At 39.8% G+C, this 18,926-nt stretch overlaps 1 protein-coding gene across 9 annotated transcripts in view; it reads left to right on the forward strand.

The window, feature by feature from the left end:
* Positions 1–18,926, forward strand: part of UNC79 (unc-79 homolog, NALCN channel complex subunit) — a 226,044-nt gene that overhangs the window by 169,252 nt on the left and 37,866 nt on the right. For 8 of the 9 annotated variants that reach the window (XM_047864606.1, XM_047864607.1, XM_047864609.1 and 5 more), the window contains 4 exons: positions 332–505; positions 3,659–3,727; positions 6,685–6,795; positions 12,577–12,681. In XM_047864606.1, coding sequence (XP_047720562.1) covers positions 332–505; positions 3,659–3,727; positions 6,685–6,795; positions 12,577–12,681 — 459 coding nt within the window. The remainder of the gene's footprint in view (positions 1–331; positions 506–3,658; positions 3,728–6,684; positions 6,796–12,576; positions 12,682–18,926) is intronic. The other variant, XM_047864603.1, reaches the window with a different exon arrangement.

The raw sequence follows: 18,926 nt of genomic DNA on the forward strand, positions 1-18,926 counted from the left end.
TTGGCCAGTGGAGTTTCCAGCAAGCATCGTTCATTGTGTCTTTTTAGCACCTAACCACACCAACTGCAGATCCTTAAAATGTGTTTCTTATTTCTTACTCACATTTCACCTTCTCCCACTGAATTAAAAGTCACAGTTTTTCCCGTTTGTCCGAATTTTTTGATTCTTCTCTGTTCACCTCCTGCCAATTACAATGAATAGCCTATATAGTAGGCACACAACACATGTTTAATCCGTGAATGCGTGATTTTTAAAGCTGATCTTTGACAAATAGCTCTCTGAATCCCCAAGCTGTTTCAGCAGTTGATTGCCTATGCTTTTGTGTTTTTAGGGTCTAAATAACAAAAAGAATTTACCAGCAGGGGGTGCTATGATACGCTGTTTGGAAAACATTGCTACCTTCATGGAAGCTTTGCCCATGGATTCTCCTAGCAGCCTCTGGACCACAATCAGCAACCAGTTTCAGACGTTTTTTGCCAAGCTGCCTTGTGTTTTGCCTCTAAAGGTAAGCTGAGTCCAGGATTTCATCTGCAATTGTGATCTTACAGTTTGCAGACCATCTGCTTACAGAGATTTGATGTTTCATAAAGGGCTGTAAGGAATCTCTGTTAGCCACAGAGTGCAGAGCATTCTGTAGCTTGATGTCTCCAAGTGTTACAAACTTAAAAAGCAGAATGTGTTAGGCATTTTGACGTAGTGATTTCATGTTTCCAGTTGATTTTTAAAAATCAGGAAGATAGTAGTAGATGGTGTTTAGCTAGAAATTTTTTTTCAATAAATGCATAAGTCAGTAAGTACATAGTTTTGTCTAAAAGGAGAGTAGACATACCATGTAAAGCTAAATTTCAGAGAACTAAAGGGAAGTGATTGTTTACGTGTTTGTGAGTAAAGTACTTACTTGCAAGGCCAAGGTGATAATTATGTTTCTGTTTGGCTGCCTTACCACTACCACCATTGCCCCCTCCCTGTGGCCACCATACCACTTTCCAAGAATACACACACAATTACCTAGCTGTGAATCTCGTGACTTAAGGAGAATTTTTGACATGAGTCCATTAAATGCAGAAGCAGAACTCTATACTGTTAAAGCTGGAAGAGACCTATAAAAACCATCCCTTTCCAATGCGCCCCATTTTCCAGATAGGGGACTGCAAAATCAGAGAGGTGGTGGCTATGTGAGGATTAGAACTCAAGACTCTTGACTCCTGACCCAGTGCCCTCTCCACTAATAGTCTTCTAGAGTCCTTCTATAGCAGGGGCGAATTGAAGGCATCTAGTCTCTGTAGTAGGGAGAAAGGAGGTGGCTGGTAGTGGTCGTTTCTATGTCTTTGAACCTCATTTGCTCCATGAGTTTTTGAGCTTTATGCAGATCACAGAAATATTCCACTCACAATGAAATCAATCACTTGTTGATCTGACAAGTGAAGTTACATGTTGGTAGCACCGTTTCTCAAATGAGTATTACATGTATATAAAATGTTTTATAAAGATGAACCACCCCCCGGGGCACCTGGGTAGCTCAGTCAGTTAAGCGTTTGACACTTGGTTTTGGCTCAGGTCATGGGCTCCACACTGACAGTGCAGAGGCTGCCTGGGATTCTCTTTCCCTCTCTCTCTGCCCCTTCCTCTCTCTCTCCCTCTCTCTCACTCCCTCTTTCTCAAAAATAAATAAATAAACTTAAAAAAAAAAAAAGATGGACCACCCCTGATAATGCCTTTTTCCAAATTGGCAGATTTGGAATATGTGACCCCAAAATAGGGTCTGTAAGGATAATTCAGGGACCCTTAGCTTGGTGTGTGCTGTTTTCTTTGAGTTGGAAGTTACTGTGACAAGTGGACATTCTGAAATCTTTACCATCTCTCACATCCTATGATCCTATCTGCTCACAAATATAGAGTAGCTGAGTAAATCCAAGCAAAGAGGGTTAGTACCGTATTTTGAAACCATGTGGTATATAGACACTGTACATATACATGTAGAAGATTAAGTGATGCATTTTAACACGGCCACATGGAGCCTCCCTAGGACCAAGAGCCATTCAGGGCTGTTCATTGCATAAAGCCACACACTTGAAGAGAAGGGGTGAGTCAGGCATGGCAAATTCACATGCCTGTAGGTTGATACGATCATCAAAATATTTAACTTGATCACTGACCAATTGGAAGTATTGCCAGCAGTAAACAACTGGTAAGCCTAATTTGTGACAATCAGCCTTGCCCATAGGGACCCTGACTACAAGGTTAATGAGTAGAATGGGATACGGTTATACAGAGAACTGGGACCCTTGAGAACAGGAAAGAACCAGTCCCTTCTAATGAGTCCATATGCTGCGATACACCAGCCAATTGTCATGTGGGAATTAAGGCTTTGTATCATTGGTCTTCCCATGTTTTTGAAGATGATATTTCCTGGTTTTTAAAACACCGTGGGGAGCTAATGAACAGCCAGTTTTCAGCCCCTGGTTTAAAATAGTGTAAATGTCACATGAACTCCGATGGGTGTTAAGCAGATTAAATAGACCAATAATTCCCTTAGAAGGTACCTGTAAAATACTTCCAGAATTAAAGCAAAAACTTGCCCTGGTAGATCAGATCCAGGCACTGTCTATGGTCATCTTCTGCTTTGTTTTTAATACCTTCGGAAAATCTTAAACTGTCGAAAAACCTTCTGTAGTTCTCATCAGTGTAGAGATGTGGATCTCAGACTTTGGAGTGCACCGGTGCTCCTGCAGGACTGGCTAAAATCAGATTCCTGGGCGTTGTTCTAAGAGTTTCTGATTCACTGGGAGTACAACCTGAGGATTTGTATTCTGACAAGTTTCCGGGTAATTAGAAGTGCTGCTGGTCCAGGGGTTATTCTTGGGGAACCACTGGCTTAATTTGTACTATCTTAAAAGGCTAGTATTCTACACAGCTGCAGGGATTTAACTATAGCCTACCATTGTGATAGGCTTACAGTGTTAAATAAGATTTATTTTTGTTGTAACATTTCTCCCCTTCCTCCCCATACCAGTAAAATCAATTTTAAAAGTATATTTTGATTATGGAATCTTGCCAAAATGCAACTCTAATAGATTTTTGAGGCATGATTCTTTTCTTGTAGAAATTTTGCTGCTTTTTCCCAGGTTTTTGTCATATCCTTTAGCAACAGAGAAAGGGCAGATGAAACTGGTTCTTATTTGGGTTAATAAGCCTAATGATTTTAAATAGATTTGAGTAGTTTTTTTCCCAACATGGGAAAATTTCACAAATTAGTGTACCTCTTTAGAGTTGGACACATTTAATACTTACCTATCCACCTCTCTGTCAGTCTGTCCACCCATCCATCCACCCGTCCATCCATTCATATATCCATCCATCCATCCATTCAATTCTTTATCCAACTATCTAATTTAATTTTAAGAATATATCTTTGAGAAGTGGTTTAGGAGCTGTGTTTAATTATTTAGTTGTTTAACATTGCTTAATTAATGGCTTAATTATGTTTTTTTAAAACCTGAGGATTTTTTTCAGCATGAATATATGGCATAGAAAACTGTAAGGAGGCAGCAATACTTGAGATTTTTCCCCCTAAAAAAAATGCTTATAAAAAAATACATGAAGTAAAAGATACATTAAGAAGGGTACTGACTTTTATTGTTTTCATATTTGTTCACAGTGTTCTTTAGATTCCAGTTTGAGAATTATGATTTGCCTCTTGAAGATACCCTCTACCAATGCCACAAGGGTATGTATTGTATGTTTCAGAAAAACAACCCATTGGTTATTTAGTTATTTTTTTAACCTAAAAAGACAGGCATATAGTAATACTGGAGAAATGGTTACTGCATACTGAATGTTTCACTTTCACACACCTTGACAGTTTCTAGTATGAAGAGTTCTAATACATCACAATATCATTTTTTTGCAATTAGTCCTCTTAATCCTGGGCCAGGGCCATTAGGCTGCCCTTCATATTATGATCTAGGTGATCCTTCTAAACACAGATCTTAATGCCTTGGTTCCGTGCTTAAAAGTCTTTGATCACATCTCATTTCTTTTAGGATAATATCCAGATTCCTTAATGTGGCATACAAGAAGGTATTTCATTAATTTGCCAGCCTACCTTTCTAATTTCAGCTTGGGCTACTTGTACCATCCCCCATGCCTCCTGTTTACTTTCAGAATCATCATCATTATCATCAAAACAACAAGCACTCTTTGTTGAACACTTACCATATGGCAGGCATTATGCTAACTGCTTTACATTTATAATCTTATTTAATTTCATACTTCCTTGCCTTTGCTTAGGCCATTTCCTCTGCCTGAAATGCTTTATACTTTTGCTGGCGAGTCGAACTCCTTCTCATTCTTCAAGATGATAATCTGAATCCCATTTAAATTTCAAAAAATGGATATGAACTCTCCGTAGCAAATTCCTCCTACATCAGATCCCACAATACTCTATAGAGCTTTCTATATTAGCACTTACATGGTACAAACGTTTCCCCAGTGACACTGTGAGCTTCATGAAGTCCAGCGCTGTGTCTCATTCACCTTTGTATTCCTGCTTGTATTCCATTATACACAATGGTGCAGTAGTTTGTATTGCAATGGCTTGTAACTACTAGTTAATATACCAAGAAGCCCCACCCCCTGTAAATTCATACCTTGACTGTGTTTTTATAAACTAATACTTTGTGCAGGAAAGTTACAAAGAGATCACTTGATCTCATCTGCTCATTTATAGATAAGGAAACAGGCTCACAGAGATAAATTGTCTTGGCCAAGATTACATAGCTGGTTAGTGGGAAATTTGAGACTTGAACCTAGACCCTTTGATTCCAACCTCCTTAATTTTTCTGTTGTACCATATTGCCCCATCACTATGTGATTGCTGGATAAAATAACAAGTTTCTGTATAGGTTTGAATTCAGGTTTCCTTTTTTGATGAGTAAAGATGCAGTATATATCAACTGGAGATACATTCCTGACCTTATTCATCCATCATCAGTATTTCAAGGCAACATTAAACAGAGCAAAGAATATTGAATCAACAGTACTGTGTCAAGAGGTTCCTCTAAGATTTTCTATATGGGTTTCTGTGGGGAATATAAACAAAGGACATAATTCTTATCCTCAGCAGCCACTAGCTGTAACAAATTCATTTTTGTATCAATAAAGAAAAAAGATCACAAACATTCTCATATCTTTTGATTTAATCATTCCTTTTCTGGGAATCTCTTCTAAAGAAGAAAATGAAAATGTAAACTTCACATAAAAACGTATATAGTGGGATGTTATTTATAATAAAATGTGGCTTTTGTGCCATTAAAATGGATGATTATAAAGAAATAGCATTGCAAATTTCTTACATATTATTAACAAAATGCAATTAACAAAATGTAGGATTGGATGTGTGTAAGATTTTAGTCGAGTGAATTAGAATGCAGCAAAGAAGGAAGTATGTAAAAATGTTATCTCGAGGTGGTGCGATTATGGACTTTTATTTCCTCGTATGTACATTCCTGCAGATCCTGCGTTTGTGCATTGAGTGTGTTTACTTTTATAATGCAGACAATTAGGACTATGGAGGTTGAGGAGTAGTGGAAATCACATGAAGTCTTTTGGAGTCCAATTAAAATTCTGTCTCCCCTAAAGAGTGGTTCTGCCTTGGGAAACTTGCCCTGGAATTTGGATTTGAATTCCATTCAATAGCTGTATGGCCTTAGGCAAGCTGCTTGCCTGCTTAAGTCTCAGAGGAAAATAGGGGCACCAAAGCTCCAGAGTTCTAACAGCAATGGAGGACTCACTGTTGCCAGGTGCTTTACCTGGGTTATCTCCTGATTTCTCGCAGCAACGCTAATGAGGTGGAGGCCATTGTTATCCTTGTTTTACAGAGAGGAGAACTAAGTCTAGAGAGGTTAAATCACTTACTCCAGGTCACAGAGAGCCAGAGTTTGAGAACAGTTGTGTGAGAGTCTAAGGCTTGTGGCACTATTATAACATACCGTCTCTCCAGGATTGTCGTAAGAAATGTGAATGGGAAAACATATAAAAGCATCCAACTCTGCCTGATACTTAGTAGGTGCTCAAAAAAAAAAGTGTTTCTAAATGACTTCAGAGAGCATATGGATCTAAAACTGACCAGTTAGGGGTGGGATTCAGATGGAGAAACCAAAACTGTGCCTTCCTGATGCACATAGGCAGGAAGCTGGTTAATGATGAGCATTATCTGAGTGCAAGTGCCTTGTACTTACTTGCTGGATGGTTTGTGCAACTTAAAACTGAGAGGAGAGGTTTTAAAGGAGCGGGATGGATGAGCCCAGAGATGCCTACAGATTCTGAGAAATACAGTGGAAAATCCTAGAACAAACCTCACAAAGTCTTGATTGCTGGGGGTGGACATAAGGACAAAATTGGAGTTGAATAGCTTTATAAATGATGCCACCTGGGAAAGTAAGAATTTTTTTTTTTTTTTTTTTTTTTGAGGAACAAGATGATTAAATCATGCTCTTTAAAGGCACTGATTGAATGTACACTTCTGTTCTTGTTAGACCAATAGTGTTACTCCACTAGCCACCTGGCAACAGATTTTAACTAAAGGAATGATCCCATTAGTTTAAGTATCAGAAGACTTTAATACTTTTTTTTTTAAATGAAAGAATCAGCAATTGGTTTTATTTGGCCCCAATCTCATTGCAGAGTCTGTTGGAACCATTTTCAAAACTGCTCAGCTTTGTGATTCAGAATGCCGTCTTCACTTTAGCCTACCTGGTGGAGGTGTGTGGTTTGTGTTACCGAGCTTTCACAAAGGTAAGGTTGCGTATCCGTTTGCTCTGGGGAAACTGAAAACTGGCAGAAACATTCTTTCTAACCGGTGTCAATGCTTGTTCCATTCATTGCTTCACTGTAGTTAAAAATGAGTAATTCTACTGAGGTCTAATAAACACCACGGGAAGGAAACACTTTATGCAAATCTATATAAACTGTATCTTAAATATACAAACTTGGAGAAATGAGGCTCATACGGTTTAGAAGAGAAGAGAGATTTTGAGTAAAACGAGATGGTGGTTCTAAATGACCTCTTAAGGTCCTTTTCAGGTTCACCATCCCATGATTAGTGGGCAAGCCATAACTCCGTGTCATTTTTATACCCAAAGTAGAAAAGTATCAGCTTGTCATTTGTAAAATCCTGAGGAGAGCTCCTTAATTCTCATCACTTGTTTGTCTCTCCACTTCTGGGTTCTTGGCCTCTGAGATTGTAATCTCATCTTTTGTCATCTTGCCTTCATAATGGTTTCTGTATTGCATTATCTTTCTTCTCCCCTGGCCCACTGCTGAGGAGTGGAAAAGTACTGCTTGCCCAGTGCCTGTAGCAGCCTTGTTGGAGCTGGTAGATGCTGTCCTAAAGGAAAAGCAAGGCCAATTGGGAGCATTTCTGCCCTCAAGAACAGTGTGCAATGTTACTCACCCAATTTCCAAATTTTCCAAGTTTCTTTTCAGTGGGGACTCTGTTTCTGTTGTTCTCCCTTGAACATCTAGAATATTCCGTTTTTCATGTTGTCCACTTCTAGAAGCCTTTTATTTTCCTCATTAAAAATCTAATTTTCTATCAAGTCTTTCATTCTATTTAAAACACTCTTGTCTTTTTTTTCTTACCATCTTGTGTCCATTCTGCCATGTTAAGTGTTCCATGATAATCTTGTCTTTAGTCTTTCTGATTATAAACTTATTACTCTGCTTGGATTTTTCTAACTACCTAAATAATCAGCATTTTTTTTTTCTTCTTTCAAATCCTTCCTGAAAAATAACTTCTTTTTTTTTTTTTTTTTTTTTTTGTCACTTAAAACAGTAGATCTATAGGACACGGTACCAGATGCAATGAAAAGATATACAATGAAAAGAAGTTATTTTATTTCTTAATTTTCTTTATGCTTGGTTTGTTTGAATTATGTACTTTTTAAAGGGGAAGAACCGTAATGAATTTGTACTTTCTATGTTGTGCACGATAGAGATTGACCACAGAGGAACTTCCACTTTTTTAACGTCAAGATATTCTTAGTTTTGAACATTCCTTATACATTATATGCTCTCCTGCCCCATGATTGCTTTAGTGGCCTTCTACTTCCTGTTGTCATCTGCCCATCTCCAGTGGTCAAACTCAAAATAACTATTACTTGTAGAAAGCTTCAGTCTTAGCGTGTTCCCACCTTCTTCATAGATAATGGGAAACTATTGGAAATGGTTTCAGAAAGAGCAGTATCTAACTGAGCATTCTCCCTTGTTTAATCAAAAGAAAAGGCATAGAGAGGTAAGGGCTTTGTAGACTTCTCCTTCTGGCAATCTGGCAGCCTAAATACCTGAAAACTGTCCCACTTAAAATAATAGAAGTGCTGGGTAAAATGTAATGAATATGATTTTAAATGTACTGGTAATTTTATAAGAATGAAAGGGGCAAAATTGGAGAGGAGATTGAGAACCAGAGTGGGAAGCATATAAGCTGATATTGTAGCCGTCTTGGGTGGGGGAGTTGCTTGTCTTGGGAGCTTAGTGGCTCAAAGTTTGTTTTTTAGATTTGCATGTATCTAATTTTATTTTGCTTATTTGGTTTTTTAATTCAAGTATAATTAAATACAGTGTTATATTAGTTTCAGGTGTACGCCATATTGATTCTATAATTCTATACATTTCTTAATACTCACTGCGATTAGTATAGTCACCTTCTGTCATCATACAACATTATCACAATATTATTGACTGTATTCCCGATGCTGTACTTTTCATCTCCATGAATTGTTTATATTTACAACCTTTTAATCCTCTTTATCTACTTCATCTATCATCCCATCTTCCTCCCGTCTGGCAACCACCATTTTGTTCTCTGTATTTAAGAATCTGGTTTTTGTTTGTTTTGTTTTTTTAGATTTCACTTATAAGTGAAATCATGGGACACTTGTCTTTCTCTGTCTGACTGATTTCACTTGGTATAATACCCTCTGGGTCTATCTGTATTGTTGCAAATGGCAAGATTTCATTCTTTGTCATGGCTGTGTGTGTATTTGTATTATGTGTGCGTCCCTTTTTCGAATTCATACAGAGGTATTGAGTGGATTAATGGTGTCTGGGACCTGCTATATTTGGAATTTGAAATATACTTTTAAATAATTCATAGATCAGAGGAGATAGGAGAATTTACAAAAATATTTAGAACTACACAAATATGAAAATACTACATTCTAAAGTTTGAGATATGGAGCCACAGAAATATTTAGAAGAAGATTCATAGTCTTAAATACTTCTCTTGGAAAAGAAGAGAAACAAAATGAGGTAAACAAGTCAAGTTAATAGGCATAACAGAGCAACCATACGAAGATTTAAAGGAAGGAAATAATAAAGATAAGATCAGGAAATAATGAAATAGAAAACATAGCTACAATGGAGGATCAGTACAACCAGAAGGGGGCTTTGAGGTTTTGACAAAACTTTGGTGAGACTGATCAAGAGAAGCAGAGAACAGGCACAGATAAAGACTATCAACAGTGAAAAAGGGACCATAACTGTAGACATAGCAGAGATTTTGAAATGAACAACTCTGTGTGGGTAAATTTGAAATCTTGGACAAGGGGACAGTTTTCCAGAAGAATGTAACACACTACAACTAAGGGAAACAATGGCTAGACCTAAATGATTAAAAATTGGAATGGGTAACTATAAAACGTCCCAGTTTTAAAGACGACTTCTGTTAAACATTGAAGGAACAGACTGAGTTCCCCTTTGTGCAGAGAATCAAAACCAGGGAACACTTTCAACATCCTCTGTGAGGCCAGTAGACTCTTGACACCAACTGGACAAGGGCAGTGGGAGAAAGGAAAATTATGGGCCAATTCTACTTCTGAGGTATACAAATTCTGAATGAATAATAGCAAATTAATGTGTTAAACATAAAGCCTCAAGGCCCAGTGAGGATTTTCTTGAAGTATAAGAATGGTTTATATATTAGAACATTGATTTATGTCACCATGATACCAGATGAAAGGTGAAAATTTTATCTCATTATCTGAGCAAATACAAAAGAAGCATTCTATGTAATTCAACATCCATTTGTGATAATTCCTGTCAAACTAGGAATAGAAGGGAAATTCCTTAGCTTGTGCCTACCAGAAACTTCTAGGAAATGTTATACTTAATGGTGAAATGCCAGCAGTAGTCCCTTTGAAATTGTAAATAAGACAAGAATGCCCATTATCACTGTTTCTATTCATTATGGTCCAGGGGGTCCTACTCAATTCAGTAAGATAGGAAGAAGAAATCAAAGGTGTAAGGATTTGAAAGGAAAAATAAAACTCTCACTTTCCATAGATGATATGATTACAAATGAACCAAGGAAAATCTGCCTTTTTAAAACTTTTGTAAGAGTTCAGCAAGGATGCTGATTACAAATGAATACCCAGAAATCATCCACCTTTAATATTCAGCTACAAATGATTATAAAATATACTTTTAAAGTGTCATTTCCTGTGGCAACAAAGAATAAATCTAACAAAAATGCGGGGCGCCTGGGTGGCGTAGTCGGTTAAGCGTCCAACTTCAGCCAGGTCACGATCTCGCGGTCCGTGAGTTCGAGCCCCGCGTCAGGCTCTGGGCTGATGGCTCAGAGCCTGGAGCCTGTTTCCGATTCTGTGTCTCCCTCTCTCTCTGCCCCTCGCCCGTTCATGCTCTGTCTCTCTCTGTCCCAAAAATAAATAAACGTTGAAAAAAAAAAAATCTAACAAAAATGTGCAAGAACTTAATGGAGATAACCAGAAAGTTTTATTAAACAGCATTAAGTAAATGGAGACAGATCTCATGTTCATGGATGAGGACCCAGCATAATAAAGACAGCTAATTCTCATAAAATAACCTATAAATTTAGTATAATTTCAATAAAAAGTTTAGACTTCTTTCCTGATAATTATGGACTAGATCATTTCCTACTTAAAAGCTTAAAAAAATGAGCAAGATATTTTCTGAAAACTTCTTAAAAGCATCAAAATGCTAACCAGATTTAAATGAATCACCAGACTAAGATCCGGGAGAGCACAGAAATGCAGGGATGTGACTGAGACGCTGAGCTGCAGTTCTAGAAGATCCAGGAGGCTCGGGGAACAAGAGTCAGAATCCAGGACCTACCAAGAGCAGGGACTTGGTATGATCCTGCACCCCTGCAGCCCATCCCTGTTTGGTCAGGACTACAAAATAAAGATAACCCAGAGGTGAACTTGTCCTCACATAGATCGAGCTCAGTGTCAAGCCCTTTGGTGACCCAATATAAGACCTTACAAGGCTTGTGTGTTTATTAAGGTAACCCCGGACCAGGCTAGTACCTCCAGGGACCTGGCAAAAAACAGGCAGAAAGCTCTTTGGAGGAAGAGGCCTCAAATGATTTCTAGAAATAATTTTTTTAAAAAGTGTTCAGCATGCAAGGCTATTTGGGCATACAGGTGGCAGTATATATACCATGAGTGAAAATGAGGAAAAGGAAAAGAAAGTGGATGCAGACCCATTGGGTCTCCAGTTCCTTGGTTATGATCAAGAAAGGACACATGAGGGGCTCCAAGGTGCTTGAGACGTGCTGCTGTTTGACCTGGGTGTTCAGTCTATATGAACCCATTTATCTGCACGTTTGTGTTTTATGTCCTTTTATGCATGTGTGTTATAGTTGACAGTAAAAAACTTGCGAAATTGAAAACAGTCTTATGTTCCGTTAACAGGAAAACAGATCAATGAATTTCAGTATGTTCTTATAATAAAATATTGTTAAACCCTAGTTAAAAGAACTACAACTACATGTACCAATAGGAACTAACTTCAAAAATATAATGTAGCAAGAAATTATAAGCAGAAAGAGATGCACAGTATGATACTGTCAGAGAAAGTTAAAAACAAGCACGGAAAAAATAATATTATACCTTGTAACAGAGGCATACATATGTAGTAAAAACATACATGAACTAGTAAGCACCAGATTCAAAATTGTGGCTACTTCAAGGAAGGGAGAAAGAAAAGAGAGCACCATACAGGAAGCTTCCACTGTTTCTGTGACATTACATAAAGCAAAATGTTACAATGTGTCAAAGATGAGTGGTGGTACCTAGTATGTTCCATTTATTTTTCTGTGTGCTTAAGCAGTCCATTTGAAAAGTAAGTTCCTCAGAGAGGATATGAGCCCCTGGAAACAGCTGTATATGTTTCTCTCTAAATCATTTTCTTTTGGAAAAAAAAATGCTTTTGGATTTAATTTCTGCATTTCTTAGAACCTATCATTTCCTGCAAGCAAAAACCAAATCTGGCCATTTCAGTATTGAAGAGACCTCCTATCTTTTTCTTACCCGTTGAATTATGTGCTTTGGGTGCTTCAGTAAACTCATTACATACACAAAAATGTCTTTTTAATTTTTTCCTTTCAGTTTTAATTTTATTTCTTAAGGACAGTTCATTATGCATATTCAAATACTGTTTTTCATTTCCGATCTGTGAATCTTTTGGAAGCTCTTTTGACAGATCTATTCTGAGTTTTTAGAAATAGCTTACCTTCTTCTCTTTTGTTCTGTTTAGGAGCGGGATAAATTCTACTTGTCTCGTAGTGTTGTTCTGGAACTCCTGCAGGCCCTGAAGCTCAAATCCCCTTTACCAGATACAAACCTCCTCCTGCTTGTCCAGGTGGGCTTATGCGTTGTTTGAAATACTTTCCACGAGATCCACTATGTTTGGAAAAATTAAGGAAGGTGTGGGGCATATGCAAAAATCAAATATCTCTGCCCAGAACTGAGAAATAATCTATCTTACTTGAGCCATGAGCCAAGTAAGTAATATTACTTACTTGAGTAATATTACACACTTAATACCTCCACTGGCTAAACAAGACAAAAAAGGAGTATTTATTTTGTCCCTACTGTGGAACTAGTTCTGTGAGGGGCAAAGAGAATAATGAAACAATAATTTCTGTCCTCAAGAAATTTACAGCCAGGTAGGTCAGAGGGCAGCTCATTGACCGCTAATGGAGCTGACGGAGGACTAATGAAGCCACTAGTGGGGCACCAGGCTGAGGTCTGGTTGCAGAGTCCCATGCATGTGGGTGGGTCACCAAATCTCCTTGAAGAGCTGAGGGTGAGGGTAGGCCCGACCAGGTACATTCCGTGGTGGGATGTACAGAGTTCAAGCATGGTGGCAGGTGGATGTGAAAAGCACCAGCACCCACGGGAGCCCTGAGGCAGAGGGGCTTGAACGCATACAAGGCAGGTTCTGGAGAACTTACAGAGTTGGTGCTTTTGGGTGTAGGGTTGCTCGTGAGGGGCTGGAGCCCTCCATCCCTGGCTCCCTTAGCTCATCATCTTAGACAAGCATGCAGGTTTTTAATCACATGAGACCAGCTATGACTAGTGCCATGAGAGAGAGAAAGAGATATAAACAAAGTCCTGGGGGGAGTTGAGAGCAGGAGGCATCCCATCCCATGTGATGTGAAATTAGGGAAGACTTCATGAAGGAGGTGGCACTTGAGCTAGACCACAGAGGACTGCTGGGTGCAGGCAAAAGCCTTTCTATGAGGTTGGAGTTCAGCACGAGAGGCTGACTGGCTTCAAGCAATGGGGGTGGGGTGGGGTGGGGGAGGGAGGCTTCAACAGGAAGTTGGGACAAATTTAGGGATAATGACCTGAGGAAATCAGGTAACATGGGACCCCACCTCATACTCCCAAGGGTTGAGGCTAGACTTAAAAAAACTTGGCCATGAGCCAGGGCTAGGACCAGAGTATCATTCAGACTGCCTTTGTGCAAAGTGCGCAGTAAATGAGTCACAGCTGTTTTATTCTTCCTGATGAGCATTAAGACCCGTCCCAGGGGCTTGGCCTACAAGGTTGAGGTTAAATGACTGGAGGAAAATGGGAGCTTGATATCAAGGAACTAGGCAAGTTTCCCTGAATCTTAGGTACCTTGGGTGCCATTTGGAGAGATGAGGGAGAAGGAAACATTCTAAGCACCTGTGATGGGCTATGCTGGGTGCTTTACATGTTACCCTTAATCCTTACTGCCATGTGAGGTATTAGTTCTGGACCGCAGATGAGAGACAGGCTCAGGGAGGTACAGTGACTCGCCCAAGAGCACACAGCTGGCAGAAGTGGTGTCCGCACCTGACCACAGGGTCTGTTCACAGCCCGGTCGGGCTCCTTGCATCACTCGCCCCTCTTACCGTAAGAGCTCCTAGCTGTTTGCAGTGCCTTCCTCTCTGCACACAAATCCGGTCTTCCAGCCTCTGGCTAACTAAAGGAATTCTGCTAAAACTCTGCTTTTTCTCAAATCACTCCCTGCACTGATAACCTGCACTGACCTGAACAGTGCTGTCTTCCATCCTGTGGCCCCATGTGACCCTTCAGTAGTATCTACAGATGTTTACTGGCCATCTGTCTGGGGCTAGATTCTAGGGGTATAGCAATGTAAAAGGCATAAACCCTATCCTGATCATGTGCTAATGCCTATACTGAAAGTCTGCACAGTATGTAGAGTGCCAAAGAGGAGGGAGTGGCCAGCTCAGCCTGGGAGATGGAAGAAGGCTCATTAAGCCACTAGGAGCCCAGACCTGGCCCAGGTGCTGGGGAAATAATGAATAAGCCATGCCTCCTTCCTTCCAGGAATTTGCTGTCCAGTAGGTGAAGCTGACATATAAGCAAGCATTTCCAACACAGGGTGATGGGTACAGTAGCAGAGGTGTGCACTGAGTAAGGAAGTGTGGTGTAGAAGAGGGACCATATGGACCTTAAAGTATGTGCCGAAGTTCAGGAGTTTACCAGGGAGAAGAGGAGGAACCATACCCATCATTTACTATCTAAGATTCACTACTGATCTCCTTCCTCCCCTGCCATATACTACTAATCCTTAGAACCAGAATTAAATTTTTCTCAAAGGCATGAGATTTAATAAGAAGTTGGTATACTTTCAGTGAGCCATGGCCTAGCTTTGCGGGGCACACTGGAGCTGGCTGAGAGCAGTGATGGCTGGCGAGTGGCAGCAGTGAATGTCAGGTACAATATAGTCAGAATGAAATGGCTCCCATTGTATCAGGATGCTAGAAAACCCCAGAGGAAGACAGAAGAACAAATCAGAGCCAGGAGCTACTGGCCTTCCTAAGGAGAGGCAGACTTTGAATCTCTACCAGTGGATTGCCACTGGCCAGCCCTTCCTACTTATGCCTGGGCAGCACCACTGCTTTTGAGTACAAACAACTTTGACCCAAACTGACCGTAAGGATTGATGGGATTGACACTGGTTTGGAGAAGAGGGCAAGTGAACTGGCCTTAGTGAAAAAGCCCATGAGGGATTTAAGCTAGCAGGTTTACAGTGTCTGGGAGTCACTTGCTTCTGATAGCGTTCTGGATGGGAACCTGCCGCCTCAAAACAGCCTGGGTTTCCAGATGCTGAAGGTGCTTTCCTGCTTCCATGGGAGAACGTTTCCTCAGTTGCCCTCAATCTTGAGCAGAGCTGATACATGTGGCTGATCTTCTTGGGGTCTAGCATGCCGTTCAGTGACTGCTGCTGGGGCCTGGCTTTCTGTGAAGTACATTAGTCAACCCTAATAAGCACTTGTCACAAGACAGAAAAAGAACACTGGCAGTTTAAATTGCCCAGTGTTTAAGGAAACTATGAAAACAGTGATTATTGTATCACAGCTAGGTGAATAAATAACAAAAACAAATTAGCTTTCGGAATAAAGAAGCCAAAAAAGTAGATTGTTCTAAATGTGTTTTTTTTTTGTTTTTTTTTTTGGATTCTCATATACCATTTCAAATAAATACCATCTCCGTCTTTTTAAAACCAGTATGTATTTGTCACGGAATCATTACATTTTAAGAATCTAGTTGTAAAATTATTTGGGTTGGAGAGGTATTTCAGAGAAGATTTGAGGTCATGCCAAAGAGAAACAACTTTATGAATAATATTTCAATCTTCCCAACAAAAAATATTAAACATTATGTTATTTTGAAGTATTATGTCTTTGTTCTATATACAGTCCATTTTCATTACTGAGAGAAATAAAAGTGAGTCATGCTTTAAAAAACCAAAGTACTTTCCGTCTCTGCCTGGTAGTTCCTGGCTAAGCCATGGAGAGAGGTCCTCCATGGGGCCCCTCATGGGTTGAGGGAGAAGCATCTTTTGTCTCTCTTCAAGAATAGGACATCTTTTGGTAGGGTTTCCCAGTTCCTTTTTCTCTTGCCCTTGACCGCCTGGTTCCTGCAGGTGTCTCTGGAGGATGGTGGAGGTGATAGCCTTTCTCTGGTGGCTTCTCTTAGGCCAGTGAATGTAGTCTGCAGTCAGAGAAAAGCTTTCCTCTTTACTGATGGAGCATCAGTTTCTGGCACCTAGAGGACCAGGCTCACAGTATGGACAGAAAATATGTCTGGGGCCAACAGTGGCTTCTTCCACAGATATCAGCAAACATAATCTGATGGCAGTGGGGGTGGCTTTGTTGAACTGAAAATGGAACTTGGAAACAGAAAAGAAAGCAACAATTGGAAGGAAAAACTCCCCCGGTGATCCATCATGAGTGACACTGGCTCTATTAGTGACAAGATAGTCAGTTGCTCAGACCTCGGATTTACCCTTCATTCTTCCATCCCACAGAGACCACCAGGGTATTTCCATTACTACTCCTCTAATAATGTCCTAGATAGATAAATTCACAGGCCTTGAGCCATTTATACTCTTCTCATAGATAGATGATACCTTTGTTGTTTATCAAATACTCTGCCCTTAAAGAACAACGAAACACTTGCCCAAGGGATGTGTGGCCACCCAAGTTTTAAATGTTTCAGGGTCATGATAGGTGCCAATCTGTTTTTTAATTCCTAGAAATTCTTTCTAGAGGCCCGGCATCATGGGAAATCTCCCACCTGCTCTCTTGTGGTCGTCTAGCCGTAGAATCCTGTTATTTGTTTTTACCTGCATATAACGTCTGAAGGCCGTAAACGCGCAAGTGGATGTTTTATTTTTTAAAGAAAAAGAGGCTTGGAGGTGGGAAAGGATTTGCCAAATAAGAAAAATATATGTATTCTTCAGAATCTAAGTTGTCAACCACCAGGATATAGTTCTTCTGCACATTGGGCAGATGCCCTATCTTGTTTTAATTCAGACCTGTCAACATTTTAACTTTTCACTTATGACATCTTTGCTGCTGGTCTGCTGGAGATATTTTGGGTGTAATAGGTTATCATAAGTGTTATCTAGATAGATTAAAGCAGAATTTTCATAATAGGGTGATAACTCATTAAAAGCTTCTGTAAAGGCTATATGAGCCCAAATCAAAACGAGTTTCCTCAGCCCTTATTATGTGTTAAGAGTAGACATTGTGCTGATTTGCATGGAGCACCCCCACTGTGTGGGATACACCTGCACAGTCAAGTGTAAGAAACCGTGTGGGTGAAAGATTTCTCTTTTAAAGACAGGCTAGTGGTGGGCTAGAGGACAAAGAACTGACAGAGGAACGCCTCTTTTTAAGTCACAGATACTATTGACGTGGGGTATTAACATTAGTTGAGTTAGTAATAATCTGATCACTCTCTGGATGAGAGGTGGAGATACTATTTTGAGTCTCATTTTGATAATGAATTTAGTAAGACACATAATGGATATCGCCTTTCTTTTGTATTCTTTTGTATTCATGTGGGAGTGTGTGTTTCAGTAGCATATTTCTGTCTCAAAGTATGAAATTCTTCCTTCTGCAACAGACGTCCTTCCCCTCTCTGAGTTTTAGTTATGTCTTTATATTGTGAGCAATTCTATAAAATTATAATGGGATTTTTCAGCTTATGGTTGGCAGCTATGTAAAAAGAAGTGTTTTTTAAGGTTTTAGTTGTACATATTATGTAAAAATTACACTGGATTTATTTTTATTTTTGATAAAAAAAAAACTTTTAAAAAATGTTAATAAGTAAGCCCCATACCACACATGGGGCTCGAACTCACAACCCCGAGATCAAGAGTTGCATGCTCTACCAACTAAGCCATTGAGGTGCCCCCCGCCCCTCGCAATTACACTGGATTTAAATGCCTTGATAAAAAATAAATAGTAGATGGTTTTATTTTTATTTTTATTTTTTTAGTGTTTATTTTTTAAGAGAGAGAGAGAGACAGAGCACAAGCTGGGGAGGGACAAAGAGAGAGGGAGACACAGAATCTGAAGCAGGCTCCAGGCTCTGAGCTGTCAGCACAGAGCCTGATGCAGGGCTTGAACTTACAAACCATGAGATCATGACCTGAGCCAAAGTTGGACGCTTAAACGACTGAGCCACCCAGACGCCCCAATAGTAGATGATTTTAGAGGCTTATCCACTTTTATACCTGTTAATACACCAGACTCTCCACGGTACTTCCATAAATTTGGGGGGGGGGGCGGTTTCGGATTAATTCTGACTTCTAAGAGTTACCAAACATTTTAATTTGGCCTCGTATCTTGGGGCTACGTGGCTGACACCGTCCTTCCATTATGCTACTCATTCTGCTTGGCTGAGTGTCATAGGTGAGAAAGGCTTCTGCTCAGGGGAGATAGAGACATTGAAGTATCGCTTCTCTGTGAATCTTCTCTTGCTCTCAAGGGCACAGCCAGGCCAGGCAAGCACACTTTTGGGGGCCCCCGGTGTGAACCCACCACAGAGCATCTCCACTGCCCTGACTTCCCTTCTCTCACGCTTACGTGCAGTTCTGTCCTCTCCCTTCTGGCCTCTCTTGGCTCTCATTTCTGTTGCAAAGAAATTAATTAAAATGTTGGTATCCTGACAGAGGTTTTGAAACTTAGTTATGAGTAGTTTGTCTTAGATTGCAGACTCTGATAGCTTTTGAAAATACATTTTATGGGAAAACATGTGTTATCTGCCAGGAGGTTGGGACTGTTTCTTCTTTTGATCATGTACTTCTATCAG

The sequence above is a fragment of the Prionailurus viverrinus genome, chromosome B3, assembly GCF_022837055.1.
Source record: "Prionailurus viverrinus isolate Anna chromosome B3, UM_Priviv_1.0, whole genome shotgun sequence".
NCBI lineage: Eukaryota > Metazoa > Chordata > Mammalia > Carnivora > Felidae > Prionailurus > Prionailurus viverrinus.